At 53.4% G+C, this 13,863-nt stretch overlaps 6 protein-coding genes across 6 annotated transcripts; all 6 read left to right on the top strand.

Annotated features, from left to right (window-relative positions):
* Positions 1-4,270: 4,270 nt before the first annotated feature.
* Positions 4,271-5,174, top strand: QC762_0034620 (uncharacterized protein; the record flags this gene model as incomplete). Its single annotated transcript, XM_062883269.1, has 2 exons — positions 4,271-4,304; positions 4,828-5,174. The coding sequence occupies 2 exons, from the start codon at positions 4,271-4,273 to the stop codon at positions 5,172-5,174; spliced, it is 381 nt and encodes a 126-aa protein (XP_062747050.1).
* Positions 5,175-5,595: 421 nt separating this feature from the next.
* Positions 5,596-6,729, top strand: QC762_203560 (uncharacterized protein; the record flags this gene model as incomplete). The annotated part of the gene is made up of 1 exon (XM_062887252.1): positions 5,596-6,729. The coding sequence occupies one exon, from the start codon at positions 5,596-5,598 to the stop codon at positions 6,727-6,729; it is 1,134 nt and encodes a 377-aa protein (XP_062747049.1).
* Positions 6,730-7,188: 459 nt separating this feature from the next.
* Positions 7,189-9,173, top strand: LYS9 (saccharopine dehydrogenase (NADP+, L-glutamate-forming)). The gene is made up of 3 exons (XM_062887251.1): positions 7,189-7,501; positions 7,642-7,724; positions 7,800-9,173. The coding sequence occupies exons 1-3, from the start codon at positions 7,488-7,490 to the stop codon at positions 9,047-9,049; spliced, it is 1,347 nt and encodes a 448-aa protein (XP_062747048.1). The 5' UTR covers positions 7,189-7,487; the 3' UTR covers positions 9,050-9,173.
* A 218-nt stretch (positions 9,174-9,391) lies between these two features.
* Positions 9,392-10,576, top strand: LAS1 (rRNA-processing protein las1; the record flags this gene model as incomplete). Its single annotated transcript, XM_062887250.1, has 1 exon — positions 9,392-10,576. One exon carries the CDS (start codon positions 9,392-9,394, stop codon positions 10,574-10,576), a length of 1,185 nt encoding a protein of 394 aa, XP_062747047.1.
* A 134-nt stretch (positions 10,577-10,710) lies between these two features.
* GLO2 (Cytoplasmic glyoxalase II) lies at positions 10,711-12,384 on the top strand. Its single transcript, XM_062887249.1, has 7 exons — positions 10,711-10,879; positions 10,942-10,981; positions 11,100-11,178; positions 11,235-11,306; positions 11,365-11,710; positions 11,763-11,897; positions 11,945-12,384. The coding sequence occupies exons 1-7, from the start codon at positions 10,805-10,807 to the stop codon at positions 12,056-12,058; spliced, it is 861 nt and encodes a 286-aa protein (XP_062747046.1). The 5' UTR covers positions 10,711-10,804; the 3' UTR covers positions 12,059-12,384.
* Positions 12,385-12,607: 223 nt separating this feature from the next.
* Positions 12,608-13,856, top strand: QC762_203530 (uncharacterized protein). The gene is made up of 3 exons (XM_062887248.1): positions 12,608-12,790; positions 12,847-12,998; positions 13,047-13,856. The coding sequence occupies exons 1-3, from the start codon at positions 12,788-12,790 to the stop codon at positions 13,426-13,428; spliced, it is 537 nt and encodes a 178-aa protein (XP_062747045.1). The 5' UTR covers positions 12,608-12,787; the 3' UTR covers positions 13,429-13,856.
* The last annotated feature ends 7 nt before the right edge of the window (positions 13,857-13,863 follow it).

Raw genomic sequence — 13,863 nt, 5'->3', positions numbered from 1 at the left:
TCTCTGACACCACCCTCCACCGTTGGAGCTGGAGACTGCTCCGAACAGTTGCTCATCAGTCATAACATGGGGCCGGGGATGCATTATGCGAGCCCAAGACGATGTTGCGCGGCGGCAAAAACAGATTTGCGAGCGGCATTGCATGCACAGTCGGTGGCACCAGAAGGCCTTCCGTAGCAATTAATACCTGGCAGAGCTTCTCCTGTCTCGTCTTAGCCGGAGTTGTATCGGTGGCCACAAGCGGGTTGGCTCATGTATCGAGGGTGCGAGGTTCAAACAGAAATGTCTAGAGCTGTACTCTTTGTCAATGCATGTTCTCGTTTGGCCCTTTTTCGACTGTGTTCCATCGATCCCCCGATGGGCATGCCGAAGCCTGGGTTTGGTTTCCTATCTGGTACTGCGTAAGCTCCCCGAGCCACGGTGAGCCATCCATGGTCTGGCAACGATGGCTTCCACGGCTCCACGGCCATCGGCCTTGATTGGTTTTGCCGCATTCGCACCCGAGGGACCCCAAGGGCGAGCATGTCCCACTCAGGGGATCGTCGTTTATATGAGGGCCACGAGTCTGCTGCTGAGCATGTCTATACCGCAAGAAGAAGCTGACCTGGCTTGAAACAAGCCAGCCAGCCTGATGAGTGGCTTTCGGTCACTAATAATTTAGCATAGAGGGGATAAACAACACTGCTGCTTGGGCGAGTCATGTAGGGCACCTCCCGGGTGAGGGTGATATGGGCTGCATCGATATGAGAGTTTGTTCGGCGTTGTGTTCGGTGCTCTGATCAGGTCTGATGATGCTTGTCTGATTAATATTTGAACGACCCTGTACGGAAACTCGCGGCTCGAAACAGGCTCCTGTTGACGGTGAGGGAGCGTGGGGCTGGCTTGTGGGATTTCATTGTGATGGCGGCATGCACACACAAAATGGCTCTTGACCATCGGCCACGGCCCAATCGCAGGACGTCAAACCATGTTGTCTCCGGTGCAGGGATCAAGATGGGCTCTCGCAGACGCCACCCCAACGTCTGATGGTCCTTGCTTTTTGGAGAGGATGCGGATGGTGACAGCGCGAGACTTGCAGCGCGGCCCGTGCTTCACCACAAGGCCCTGGTCGACCGCCCTATGTACGTTGTAGCCATGGGAATGGAAACTCCGTTCTGAGAAAAGACTGGCGAGACGAGGGGCACAACAAGGGGCTGGTCGGATCATGTAGGTAGCGTTCCTGATTTGGGGCCGATAGTCATATTGGTGTTGATAGGAAGGAGAAATCCAAAACCAGGTTGCCAGTTGGGCTTGCTGCCTTGCATCAGCCTGCTGCAAAGTGGAAGTGTGTAACTTGTTGTATCGAGGTTTCTGCCGGCCGGGGCCAGGGCCGGTGCGGTGTTTGACTGCAAATGTGGTGCTGCTTTCCAGATTTATCGTAATATCCGGGCCTGAGCGGTGAATGGTGACAGAAAGTACCGAGAACTGGTGGCTAGGGCGTGCTAGTGTGCAAATCTTGCGTACCGGGTACGAGGCTGGGGCTCCCTGTTTTGGGTGGTGGCAGTGGTACGGAGTAACTTTCCATGTCAGCAAGCGAGTGAGCGAGTGCAAACTTCGTCAGGGTGTTCAGCAGATCGGCACACTATACAAGTGTAGTGTATTTCGGTATCGTGAATGCAACAGCAGGGTGGATATTGCTCTTACGCAGGAGAGACAATAGTGCTGAGGAAGGGCTCCGCGATTCCCGCAGGTAGTACTCTGTAGGTAGGATCCATCGGCTGACCGAGGGACTTATTTTCCCTTTCTCTTTCGGCCACTGTCCTAGTGAGTGGATGGTACGGAGTATGGTTGATGCTGACTCGAAATGTTGTTGCGTGTCGATGCGGAGACTTCAGAAATGATGGAATGGCCTCTTCCAACTGCAGAGAGGAGGAGGCAGAGACGTGTGCAGGAGGTACCTCCGTATAGTTCTGCGCTTACAGCGTTGTTCCATGTCGAATAGTCGGGCGGCCAATAAGACGACCAGGAAGACGGAAATAGTGTCTTGCCCGTTCGATCTTGGGGCCGCTCCTAGCTCCGTCGCTCGGCTGTCGATTCGGCGAATCAAGTTTTGGGTAACCAAAGTACGTACCGGGGGATCAAGGGGTGGTAGGTACTTGGAGATTCGAGAAGACGTGGACGGCATGACACTTTTTGTTTGAGAGAAAAAGAAACCAAGAGGAGAGATTGAGGGACTGGGATTGGGATTGGGATTGGGATTGGGACTGGGACTGGGACTGAGACTGAGACTGTGACTGTGACTGTGACTGTCAGCCAGACACGAGTGTGGAAGCCGGAAGTAGGCAGAAAATTGCATCTCCATCTGCTGACCACCTCAGCTTTTCGGGGTTGTGTCGTGACATTGCACTATCTGCTCGGTGGTGCTGGCTCTGGGCAAAGTTCACTTTCTCAGGTTGAACCTTGTGGGGAAGCGATCTCACAAAAAGATGGATCTGAGATGGCACGGATGGGCCTTGACACTGTGTTCTCTGATTGGTCGAGGAAACTTCAACGTCGTGTGCACTGGGCAACAGGGTGTGTGAAAAGGAGTGTCTCCATCAAGCCAATATCGAGACGCCAAGCCCCTCCCAGGCTGGGCCGAGCATGGGATTAAGTGGAAAATCGGGGTCTTGACCTCTCTCGTTTAGCAAAATTTGCATCCTAACGCCCACCCACGCAACGCCAAGATTCATTTTTGCACCCCCCCCCCGCCTCTTTGCGAAAGTCTCCCTGGCCAACCGGTGGTCGGCAGTTTGCGTTCCAATTCCGTTGCCCTCCAATGCTTCCAATACCCTGAGGTGGGAAGGACTCGCCAGCATCCGCGGAAGGGTGTGGGATGATGTTGTCCTCACTGAAACGGTAATTTCAATGAATTTCACTCATCTGTCCGTCAAACGTCACATGGAACTGTTCTCCATGGCCCCGTTTCAACAGGCATTTTGCCTGCAATCTGGCGCCCAGTCGCATGGTTCTGTGGAGGTTCTGTGGAGCGCGGCGGTCGGACCGGCCATTCTTGTCAAGGTCTTTCTTTTTTCTGCTCGTTGCTTTTGGCTTGCTGACTTTCTTCTCCTGCGCAGCCGACGAAACGGAATGCACACTGCCGAGTGTGTGGTGTATCCGTACTCATCACTGATACTCGCGTCACTGGGACATGGTGAGAAAATGACCACGACGATCGATGGTCATGCTCGCTCTGTACCAAGGCCCCCTAGTGCTCGAGGAGAGTGCTGCTGAAAACGCCGCATCCATAGGTCAGCAGCCAGCCGGACAAGTACAGAGCGCGAACCAGCACCACCAGGAGCAGCACGATAACCCCCCAGCCACAGCTTTCCGGTCAGCGCCCACGCGCCTCAGCGCCAGGCCAACCTTGGGAATGTTCCATTTTGGCCGAGAGCCCGAGCCCGAGCCCTGGCGTTCCGGTGGTCCAGAAGCCATGCCAGGCTATCATCGTCGGTGGGGCAAACTGGTCAGCAAAGAAACATCACGAACGACCCGATTTCGATTCGAGAAACAGCCCAGCAGCAAGCCGTAAAAAGACTCACAATTCGGGGTACAGGGTACATTGTTCGAAGTGGGCGTCTGTGGCACCCAATAGCTGACTTGATCTGTATCATCACAGTCTCTACCGGAAGACAGGTTTCTTTTCGCCGTGTTGTGTCTCTCTGATGGTCACTGGCCAGGCTGATCAGAGAAGGTCACCTTCTCGTGCGCCTGCAAAGTGTTTCGACGAGTGAGCCGCGCCGCCATAGAGTCTCACGCCCCTACATCCAAACAGTTCACCACAGCGTACACCCTCCCCCTACCGCTCCCGCTACCGTACACCTCAAACTGATCCTGGCTGATCTGTGATGAGGTCTCTCACCCCTCCTCTATAGAGCGCCGCGCCCGCCCGAGTCTCGGAACACTCACTGCAATCCGCCCTGGCGCTCCCTCCAAGCCGCCTTCTTCTCACGCTTCTCTTGCGGTGCAGGGATGGCCCCCTGGTTGCCAGATGGCGGGCATGTGCATGGGTCAAGCCGCCGTGTGTGTCTCCACACTCCACAGCGTCTGAGGAACTCGTTGCTTTTAAGCCGAAAAAGGTATGGTGGGCATGATATCAAGACTTATGTGGTAAAAGGTACCGAATGGCCTGGCCTTCCATCCCCTTTTTATTTTTTTCGATCCTGCTGTCCACCACTGCAGGCATGAGAATGGAACCCCTCTCTACGGAGTGGGAAAAAAAGAGAAAAAAAAAAAGAGAAGAGAGCAGATAATGACGCTACTGTCGTATCTTGGCCGCTGCTCGCGTCAAAGCTTGCTCGGTCACGGACGAGCCAAACCTTTTTCCTTCTCTCTTTGAAGGGGCCACCACGAATTTGTCAAGGTGTGTACTTTCTTACTTGAGGATACACCCTGGTCTAGCACCAAGCCAAGGCCGTGCCTTTGATGGCGGTTGTGTGCCAGTTTCTGCAGTTCCTGTTTTCGCTCAGCCGCCTTTTGTTGAAAGGAACGGGGGGAGGCCGGGGTTCGGTTTACCTTCCCACAGGTGCCGGGGTGTTTTGCTTGGCTCACTTCTCCCCTTCTCCCTGGTGTGGGTGCCGCTGGGAAGGGACAGGCGTCCACTGGCGTCCTGTTGGACCACCTGCGGCGCACACGCTTCTCCTCTTGTCGGGGACGCTGGGCCGTCATTTCACTCGTCAACTCCTGGGTCACCCCTTGTGCCCTGTTACCAAGTACCTCCCGCCCAGAGGTTACGCTATTTGCTACTCCGCTTGACCGCCCATCCTAACCCAAATGATACTTGGTACGGAGTTTGATACCGTAATACAGACACGCAATACCACCATGTGCTATGGATGAGGGTGATCGCGAAGGATGCCACCACCACCACCACCACCACCACCACCACCATCATTACCATTACCACCAGCCCGACCCACGGCCCCATGTCCCACGTCCCACGGCCCACGGCGAGGAATGAGGTTTTGGCTTTTGCCCCTGCAACCCTGTCTCGGGACCTCTCTTCACTTTCAGTCAAACCAAGGCTGCTCCTGCCCACATCTGCATCTGGCCATCTGCCCATCTCCCCCATGAGTCTCCATACCACCTCCGGCTTGCAGCTAGACAAGAGGCCGAAACCCTTTCATCAGACCCTCTCCAAGGGTCGGGTAGGCTAAACAATCCCTGCGCGTACATATGACGCAGGCCTGCGAGAGGGACAACCGGAGCCAAAGTCATGGACAAGCTCGGTTGACACGCAGTCTCGCACACACAGCGTGCCAAAGCGGCACCGGTTTGGCTTCTCATTCTTATTCTCATCTCCCTCTCCACGCCAACATGGAGCTTCGTCTTTCCCAAACTAGGTTTGATTTACACCTGGGCTATTTGTGCCCTTCCCTGTTCTTGTTGATTCCCTTGTCAGACTTTGACTCTGCAAAAGGAACTTGACACCCATCACAATCTCTCTTCTTCCTCCCTTTTCCAGACCAGATCTCTTTTTATATCGAGACCATACCAGCCTGATATAATTTGTTTTCTCTCTCAACACCCACACACAAACAACACAACCACTTGATGTCTTACCGGTAGCCAGTCAACATGGTGCCCGCTATGCTCAACGCCCACATGGGAGGTGTTCTCCCTCACCAGCTCTCTCAACACCAGGTGCCTCAGGCGCCCCAACCTCTCGACTATCCAGTTGACTCGGCCCTGCTCAACGAGCTCTCGAGGCAACTCGGCAGCACGAAACGGTACTCTCAGCACGTACCACAATATGCTCAACGGCCAAACAACGCGATGAGGGTATCGAAGCCTGGGAGTGCCAACAACAGCCCCCGATCATCGATGCAGTCCAGGAGGAGGACATTGATTGGTGAAGGTTTCCACGGACGATTCCCACCTCAGCAACAACCACAGGCCGTCGACCCGACCTATCTTCCCACCCCAGTTCCCGAAGCTTCAAACGAGTCTTTCTACGGACAAGAGGTCAGACGGGCCAGGCCGGTCAGCTGGCATCCTTCTCCCCAGTACTCGGCTCAGACTCAGTTTTACCCACCACAAACCAGTTCGGTGCTCTGCTCGCCCTACCCGGCCTACAGCGAGGCCGAGATGCTGGCGACCATGCACCAGTTGCCACCAACACCGGCGGTCTACTCGGGCTACGCATCTCCCGCGGAAGGATTCTCGCCGTTGTCTCTTCCGTACTCGAGTTTCAGCTCCCAGCAGCCCGTCTACTCGCCTCAAATTCAGGCCCAGCAACCGGCCCCCATGTACCAGCCCGCACCACCAGTCACGACCGGAGCCATGGGCTGGAACGCTTACCCTACTGCCGGTCCCACTCACAACAACACCATGATGATGCCTGTACAACGGCACACTGCTCCTCCCACACCAGAGGACTTTGCCTGCCCTCCACCGCTCAACCTCAACAACTATGGGAGTCTCGAGACGACACCATCCAAGGTGGAGAGCTTTGTTTCTGCCCAGGCGGTGCAGGTTCAGGAGGACGAGGATGAAGAGGAAGGCGAGATTCTTTACGGCATGGGTCTTTATGACCCTCCCAGCCACGCTCAGCCGGACGTGCACCGGTCTACCATCTTCTCTCTGCTTGGTGGGCCTGCTCCCACTGCCGATGAGAACAAGGGCCTAGGTCTCAAGCTTGAGGAGAGCTGGGAGCCTCCTGCCAGCGACGACGAAGAGGAAGAGGAGGATGGCGAGGGTGATGACGAGTGATATTGTTGTACTTTTTTTCTTTCTTCCCTTTCACATTTCATCACTGCATAGCGAAGCAAGGTTTTGGGACAGCATATATGAGTAGCATTTACACGGCGTTTTGGCTTTAACGGGAATGTATAACTGCATAGCAAGGGAAGGCAATGGGAGGAACATCCACACTCAATGAAGAGGAGATATCGGGATTGAGTCTCACGACTCCTGGGAGGAAGGCAAGACAAGAACAGGAAGGGGCATACACAAGATGTGTAAAAGGTACCTAGTGTACACGACTTTGTATCATTAGGCTTTTTTTTTTTTTTGGCTTTTTTTTGCCGACAAATTCAAGACAGGACTAAGAGGTTTGATTCGGCAATAGCCATTGTCCCAAATAATGCGTATGTGATCCCCAGAAGTGATGATGATGGCTGCTTACAAACTTTTGGCTATTGCGGGGCTAAAATTCAGGGGGTAAGGGGAAACACGAACAGCGAAAAAACACAAGTCGGCAACCAATGGCAAGCCACCCCATTTTTGCTACCCCACAACCCCAGAAGCTGTCCCCAGAAAGTTTGCCCCTCAACCCCTCAGTTGAATTGACAAAACCTTGGGCGGCCGTTATCGGAACAAGTCGCCGTGGATAAGGTAGAGCTGCAGGTTGTAACACACGGCAAGTGAGTCAACTGATTTGTTTTCTCAAGCTTCAACTTTTTGTCTTGTTTTAGCAACTGGGGGAGAACTCTGAACACTTCACAAGAGTTACCACGGAAAAGATCAAGATGGCTTCTCAACAGTAAGTTCAACACCATTGATATCTTGTGTTTGCCCCACCGTGAACCACCTCGTGATCCCTACCCAGCCTTCCAACCGACCAAAACATCACGATGTGATAAACCCAATCATTTGAAGCCATAATACTAAATCTCAATGTAGCAAGGTTCTCATGCTCGGCGCCGGGTTCGTCACCCGCCCGACTCTTGACGTCCTCAGCCAGGCCGGCATCCCCGTGACCGTCGGTATGTTATTTCTGTCTCCTCTCGTATCCAACTTCCCCACCAAACCAAACCTCTAACTTTTCCGTCTCCCCTTAGCCTGCCGCACTCTGGCCACAGCTCAATCCCTCTCCTCGGGCGTCCCCAACGCCACCCCCATCTCCCTCGACGTCTCGGACCCCACGGCCCTCGACGCCGAAGTCGCCAAGCACGACCTCGTCATCTCCCTGATTCCTTACACCTTCCACGCCACCGTCATCAAGTCGGCCATCCGCAACAAGAAGAATGTCGTCACCACCTCGTATGTCTCCCCCGCCATGATGGAGCTCGACGCCGAGGCCAAGGCGGCGGGTATCACTGTCATGAACGAGATTGGTCTCGATCCCGGCATTGATCATTTGTACGCCATCAAGACTATTGATGAAGTTCACAAGGCCGGCGGCAAGATTTTGAGCTTCTTGAGCTACTGCGGTGGTCTCCCTGCGCCGGAGGACAGTGATAACCCGTTGGGGTACAAGTTCTCTTGGTCGTCGAGGGGTGTGCTGCTGGCGCTGAGGAACACGGGCAAGTGGTGGCAGGACGGGGAGGTGGTGGAGGTGCAGGGGAAGGATTTGATGAAGACGGCCAAGCCGTATTTTATCTATCCGGGTTTCGCGTTTGTGGCTTATCCCAACAGGGACAGCACTATTTATAAGGAGAGGTACAACATTCCCGAGGCGCAGACGGTGGTGAGAGGGACGTTGAGGTACCAGGGTTTCCCTCAGTTCATCAAGGTGTTGGTGGACATTGGGTTTTTGGAGGAGACCCCGCTTGATATCCTGAGCAGGCCTGTTTCTTGGAAGGAGGCCACGCAGGCTGTCATTGGGGCGCCGTCTACGTCTGCTGAGGATTTGGAGAAGACCATTCTTGCCAAGGCGAGCTTTGAGAGTGAGGAGGACAAGAAGAGGATTGTGAGCGGGTTGAAGTGGATCGGGCTGTTTTCTGATGAGGCTATCACTCCCAAGGGCAACCCGTTGGATACGCTTTGCGCGACGTTGGAGAAGAAGATGCAGTATGAGGAGAAGGAGAGGGATCTGGTGATGCTGCAGCACAAGTTTGAGATTGAGCATGCGGATGGGAGCAGGGAGACGAGGACGAGCACGCTGTGCGAGTATGGTGTTGTTGGGGGGTACTCCGCGATGGCGAAGACGGTGGGTGTGCCCTGCGCGGTGGCGGTGAAGCAGGTGTTGGAGGGGAAGATTAGCCAGAAGGGGGTGTTGGCGCCGATGAGCTGGGAGATTTGCGAGCCGTTGATGAGGGAGTTGGAGGTGAAGTATGGGATTACTATGGTTGAGAAGACTATTTCTTAGACATGAGGTTGAAAAAAGAAGTGAAAACCGAAAATGAGATACAGGTAGAAAGGGAACAGAAAAAAAGTGGTAGCAATGTTTATAGACGGACGATGAATGATGATTTCATTCGATGATGCATGAGCTAAGCTGAGCTGAGCTAAGTAGGTGAGTAATGAGATGAGATGAGTGGTGTAAGTGAGAGCATTTGCTGCAATGAGAAGTACATGACCTGTTCAACAAGAAGTGAAACTTTTTGTTTTCACTCAGTTGAATTTCATGCGTCGAGAGTATTGGTGTCGTGCAGCGATTTAGACCTCATTTTCCCATTGGGGTCGTCGCTTTTATTCACAATTTTCCGCCATGCCAGCAAATTTTGACTTTACATCTCACGTCTCACCACCACCACCTCTACCACTCTTCATCATCACCCATCTCTCAACCAACATTTACATCCTTCTTTGCTTACATCGCTCGTATAATTTCACACACCGAATTTCCAGCAACCAAAAGGGGAAGGGGAAAAAAAAAATGGTGCAATACATCCACACCCCCTACCCCTCCCACTCCTCCCTCCTCTCCCTCCGCTCCCAATTCTACCCCCCCCCTTCCCTCCCCCTCGAGATCGCCACCCAGCAAAAGCAGGAAGCGGTTGACAGAGTGGCGCTTTATACGCACCGCGGCTCGTGCCCGCATTTGGTCGAGTCGACTGCGCTTCTGACGGCGGTGATATTGTCTGATCAGGCGGGGGACACGAACACTAGCACGTTGAGGGCGGCGTATGTGGCTGCTTTTGGGAGGTTTGTGACTGGGTTGCTGGATGGGTGTCAGGATAAGGTTAGGAAGCAGAGTATGTTTGATCTTGCGAGGGTGGTGGGGTTGCCGGCGAAGTTTGTGGAGCTGAGGCATGCGGGTGTTCATGAGGGTATGCCTGGGTTGGGGAGGTTGAGGAGGGGGGTGGAGGAGGGGTTGGGGTGGATTTATCAGTACTATTGGGGGAGGTTGGAAGGGGGGGATGGGGAGGAGATGGAGATGGAGATGGAGATGGAGATGGAGATGGAGATGGAGATGGAGATGAAGATGGAGGGGGTGGAAGGGGAGGGGGGTATAGGGGGGAAAGAAAAGGTCGAGGGGCTGGTGAAGAGGTATTTGGAGCTGGGGGACACGGTGGGGGAGAAGATTAGACGGGATATACTTTGGGAGCAGATCAGGGGGTGTGAGAGGGGGGTGGTGAAGATGGTGGTGGAAAAGGTTGCTGGGGGGACGTCGGATGGGAAGGTTGTTAGGCGGGGGATGGCGCTTTCGAGGTTGTTGGAGGAACAAGGGGAGGGGTTGGTGGTTAAGGGATCAGACAGCATACCTCAGATGCGGGAAACAGTACCCGGGACCAACGAGGACGTCAAGATGGCAGAGGCAGAGGTGGAAGCTGTACCGGAGCCAACAACTATCCAGCAGCCGCCCAGAGAACAACAACGGCAACAGTCTTCGCCAAGCTGGGTGTTGTATGACGAAAAGGAATGGGTTCCCAAGCCCATCGGGGTTGTGTAAATAGATACTGATACCCCCCGGAAAAATGAGTACGAAGAGGGTGGTCACGTGCAAGCTGCTAAATAGACAGTGTTTCTCAATGGATTGGTAATCGGTCCAATTAGAGGGGCGGGAATTGGTGATAACGTCATGAAGTGTCAAGTACCCCTCTTACTCTGAGTCTCTCAACTTTCACTGCTATATGTTCACTGCAAATTCAGCGGTGTTTTTGGTTTGTGTATCACACTCATGAACGCTTTCAACGCAGCAAGGCGTGTTATTTTTCAGAGCCATAAGAAGAGCTTTTTCCCGGTGGTGAACACTGTGAGTTTCTCGAGCGGGTGAGAGATGGGATGGGAAGGAGGTTACTGATGAGTTGAGAATAGCCAACATACCGCAAGATGCATATCCGGTCTATTCCTATGTGTATGTCTCCTCAACTTTGTTGAGTTTTTTTTAGTTTTTTTTTTTTTTTTGGGGGTGGGGGGGTGCGAGGACGGTGGAAGGGGAGGGGCAATTACTGATGATGAGTGTGGTTATAAAGGGAGTGACAACTACGCCTATTTGGTGGTAGACGATAAGTCCAAAGACGCAGTCATTATCGACCCGGCCAATCCCCCCGAGTACGTTTTTACCCTTCCCTCCCTTTTTTATCATGAACAGCCACCAACAGAGGCAGAGTCCTCCCCGTCCTCGAAGAAGCTATCGCGAACAAAGAGATCAACCTCACCTCTATCGTCAATACCCACCAGTCAGTACATATCTCCCTGTTTACACTCCACCGGCATCTACTAACCCCCAGCATATAGCCACCGTGACCACGCCGGAGGCAACGAAGCCCTCCTCTCGAAGCTCCCCTCCAAACTCCCTATTATCGGCGGCCGGGACTGCGCCCACGTCACCAAGACCCCGGCCCATAACGAGACTTTTACCATTGGGGAGAACATCAAAGTCAAGGCCTTGCACACGCCGTGCCACACCCAGGATAGCATCTGTTACTTGATGGAGGACAAGGAGACGGGGGACAAGGTGATTTTCACGGGGGACACGCTCTTCATCGGGGGTTGCGGGAGGTTTTTTGAGGGGACGGGGGAGGAGATGCATAAGGCGTTGAATGTGGTTTTGGCGGGGGTGGGGGATGATGTTAGGGTTTATGTGAGTGCCTCTTCCTGGGTGGTGTTGGGGGTGGGTGCTAATGATGGGACAGCCCGGACATGAGTATACCAAGTCGAATGTTAAATTCGGGGTGTCGGTTCTCCAGAGCGAGGCTGTGAGGGCGCTGGAGGCGTTTGCGGATGATTGCAAGGAGACGCAGGGGAAGTTTACGATTGGGGATGAGAAGGTGTGTTTTCTCTTCCCAGACATGAATCAGGATGCTAACATGCCCAGCAACACAACGTCTTCATGAGACCACAAGACCCCGCCATCCAAAAGGCAACTGGGGAGACGGACCCGATTGCTATCATGACGAAGCTCAGGGAGATGAAGAATAACTTCAAGTGAGTGGGCAAGAGTCGAGTCACGAGCAGGCAAGCAGGAGTTGATAGCTTGTAGGGAGCCTCAAGCACATAAACTCTAGTTGCAATCAAAATTATTGATTTCTAGGCAAATAAATGTCTCCTTTGACCCCAATCACCCCGCCTTTCAAGAGACGAGACGCAGGAGCCCCAGGACATACGATTCCAACGGGAATGGCATGTTTTGTGTTTTAATATTGCTTCACTGTCCACACTTGATTCGTCCTGGGATATGTTGGAGACGACAAGCTCTAGCAAATTTTGAAGCGTTTTGTTGAGTAGTAATAAAAAAAAGAAAATGAGAGACCTACCGTTTTCTCGACGATCCTGTGATTGAATATCGGTATGAAGTAAACGACATGAGAGGATTCGAGAGAAGCCAGCATTGAGTTTGGAATTCTGCTGGCCGGGGAAGTCTGTCGATGTCGAGGAGAGAATTCTGCCTGCAAAGAAACTCGGATTTTTATGGTTCGCTTTTCTTTTTTTTGGTTTTTTTTTGGTTTAGTGGATGCTTCACGTGATCAGGCGAGGAAGCCGCGATTTTTGGCCCCACTTTGTTCGCTCCACTGTCGATTGTGGCTCTCCGCTCTAAGCTATCGCTGCCAGCGAGCTCGAGTGATCGCGACAAGGCGCGAGTTTGTCGCAAGCGATTTCCGAGATTGTTACTGCCTTTAATATCGTTACAACAGTGGGAAAGGGGGGAGTAAAAGTCAAAATGGTATGGATATCTCCTGTTCTTTGTTGGAAACGGTGCTGATGATGGTGTGTGAACAGCCACCCAAACAATCCCGCCTCGCAAAAGAGCACAACGTCACGCCTCAGGAAGAGGCAGAGATAAGAGAGGCGTTCAGCCTGTTTGCGGAGCCGATGGAGGGGGAGGGGAGGGAGGGGGTTATTCCTACTCATGATGTTAGGAGGGCGTTGATGTATGTTTCCTTTTTCCATATCCCATCCCTTCTCGCTGACGTGCATAGTGCCCTCGGCCTCCCCCCGACCTCCCCCTCGGAACTAGCGGACCTTCTCTCTATCCTCGACCCAGACGAAGAACTCGGCTACGCCACTTTCCCCAACTTCTTCGCCGTCTGCGCGCTCAAGATACACAACAAGTCGCACTCTTCAGAGGAACACATGGCCGAGGTGGACGAGGCGTTTGGGCTTTTTGCAAGCAAAGGGTCGAATGCGATTACGTTGGCGAGTTTGAAGAAGGTGGCCAAGTTGTTGAAGATGGAGGAGGAGGTGAGCGAGGAGGTGTTGAGGGATATGATACTTGAGGCGAATGGGGGTGCGGGGGTGGGGAGGGGGGTTAGGAAGGAGGAGTTTGAGGGGGTTATGAGGAGGGCGGGGGTTTGGAGGTGATGATTGGGGGAGGGTTGGTTATGGGAGATTAGGCGAAAAAAGGCTCAAGACAGAGATGGCCGAGAGAGAGGCTTGGGAGTAGAGAGGCTTTGGAGGGCATGTTGATGAAAAGCGAGACCGACCACGAAGACGCAACTGCTCTTCAGGAAGCAAGCAAGGAAGGTCGAGCCAAGAAGATACGAGGAGGGGAGGGGGCAGCACCTTGGGGACATCTGTTGGCTCTGAGCAAAACGAGAAACCTCAACAGCTTGAAGAACGTTGCTGATGAAAGCCGTGCCGAGGATTGGGATTGGGGAGGGTCACACACCTAGCTTACACATAGCTACAAGCTGATACCGGGGAGAGCCAATTTGGCGAGATGAACCGGAAGATAACTTCAAATGCTTTAACTGTACATATTCACCTCTCAAGCGAGGAAAATACCGACCCTTCACG

Source organism: Podospora pseudocomata, assembly GCF_035222375.1.
Source record: "Podospora pseudocomata strain CBS 415.72m chromosome 2 map unlocalized CBS415.72m_2, whole genome shotgun sequence".
Taxonomy (NCBI): domain Eukaryota; kingdom Fungi; phylum Ascomycota; class Sordariomycetes; order Sordariales; family Podosporaceae; genus Podospora; species Podospora pseudocomata.
The sequence above is the reverse complement of the archived record's forward strand: the minus strand, read 5'-3'. Positions and strand labels throughout refer to the sequence as shown.

Bases quoted from the DNA above. Each gene is read 5' to 3' on its own strand.
- QC762_203530 (XM_062887248.1), top strand. The intron at 12,999-13,046 runs GTATGTTTCCTT...TGACGTGCATAG, and splicing joins GATGTTAGGAGGGCGTTGAT to TGCCCTCGGCCTCCCCCCGA.
- GLO2 (XM_062887249.1), top strand. From the start codon at position 10,805: ATGAACGCTTTCAACGCAGCAAGGCGTGTTATTTTTCAGAGCCATAAG. The intron at 11,179-11,234 runs GTACGTTTTTAC...CAACAGAGGCAG, and splicing joins GACCCGGCCAATCCCCCCGA to AGTCCTCCCCGTCCTCGAAG. The intron at 11,898-11,944 runs GTGTGTTTTCTC...TAACATGCCCAG, and splicing joins TTACGATTGGGGATGAGAAG to CAACACAACGTCTTCATGAG.
- LYS9 (XM_062887251.1), top strand. The intron at 7,725-7,799 runs GTATGTTATTTC...GTCTCCCCTTAG, and splicing joins CGGCATCCCCGTGACCGTCG to CCTGCCGCACTCTGGCCACA.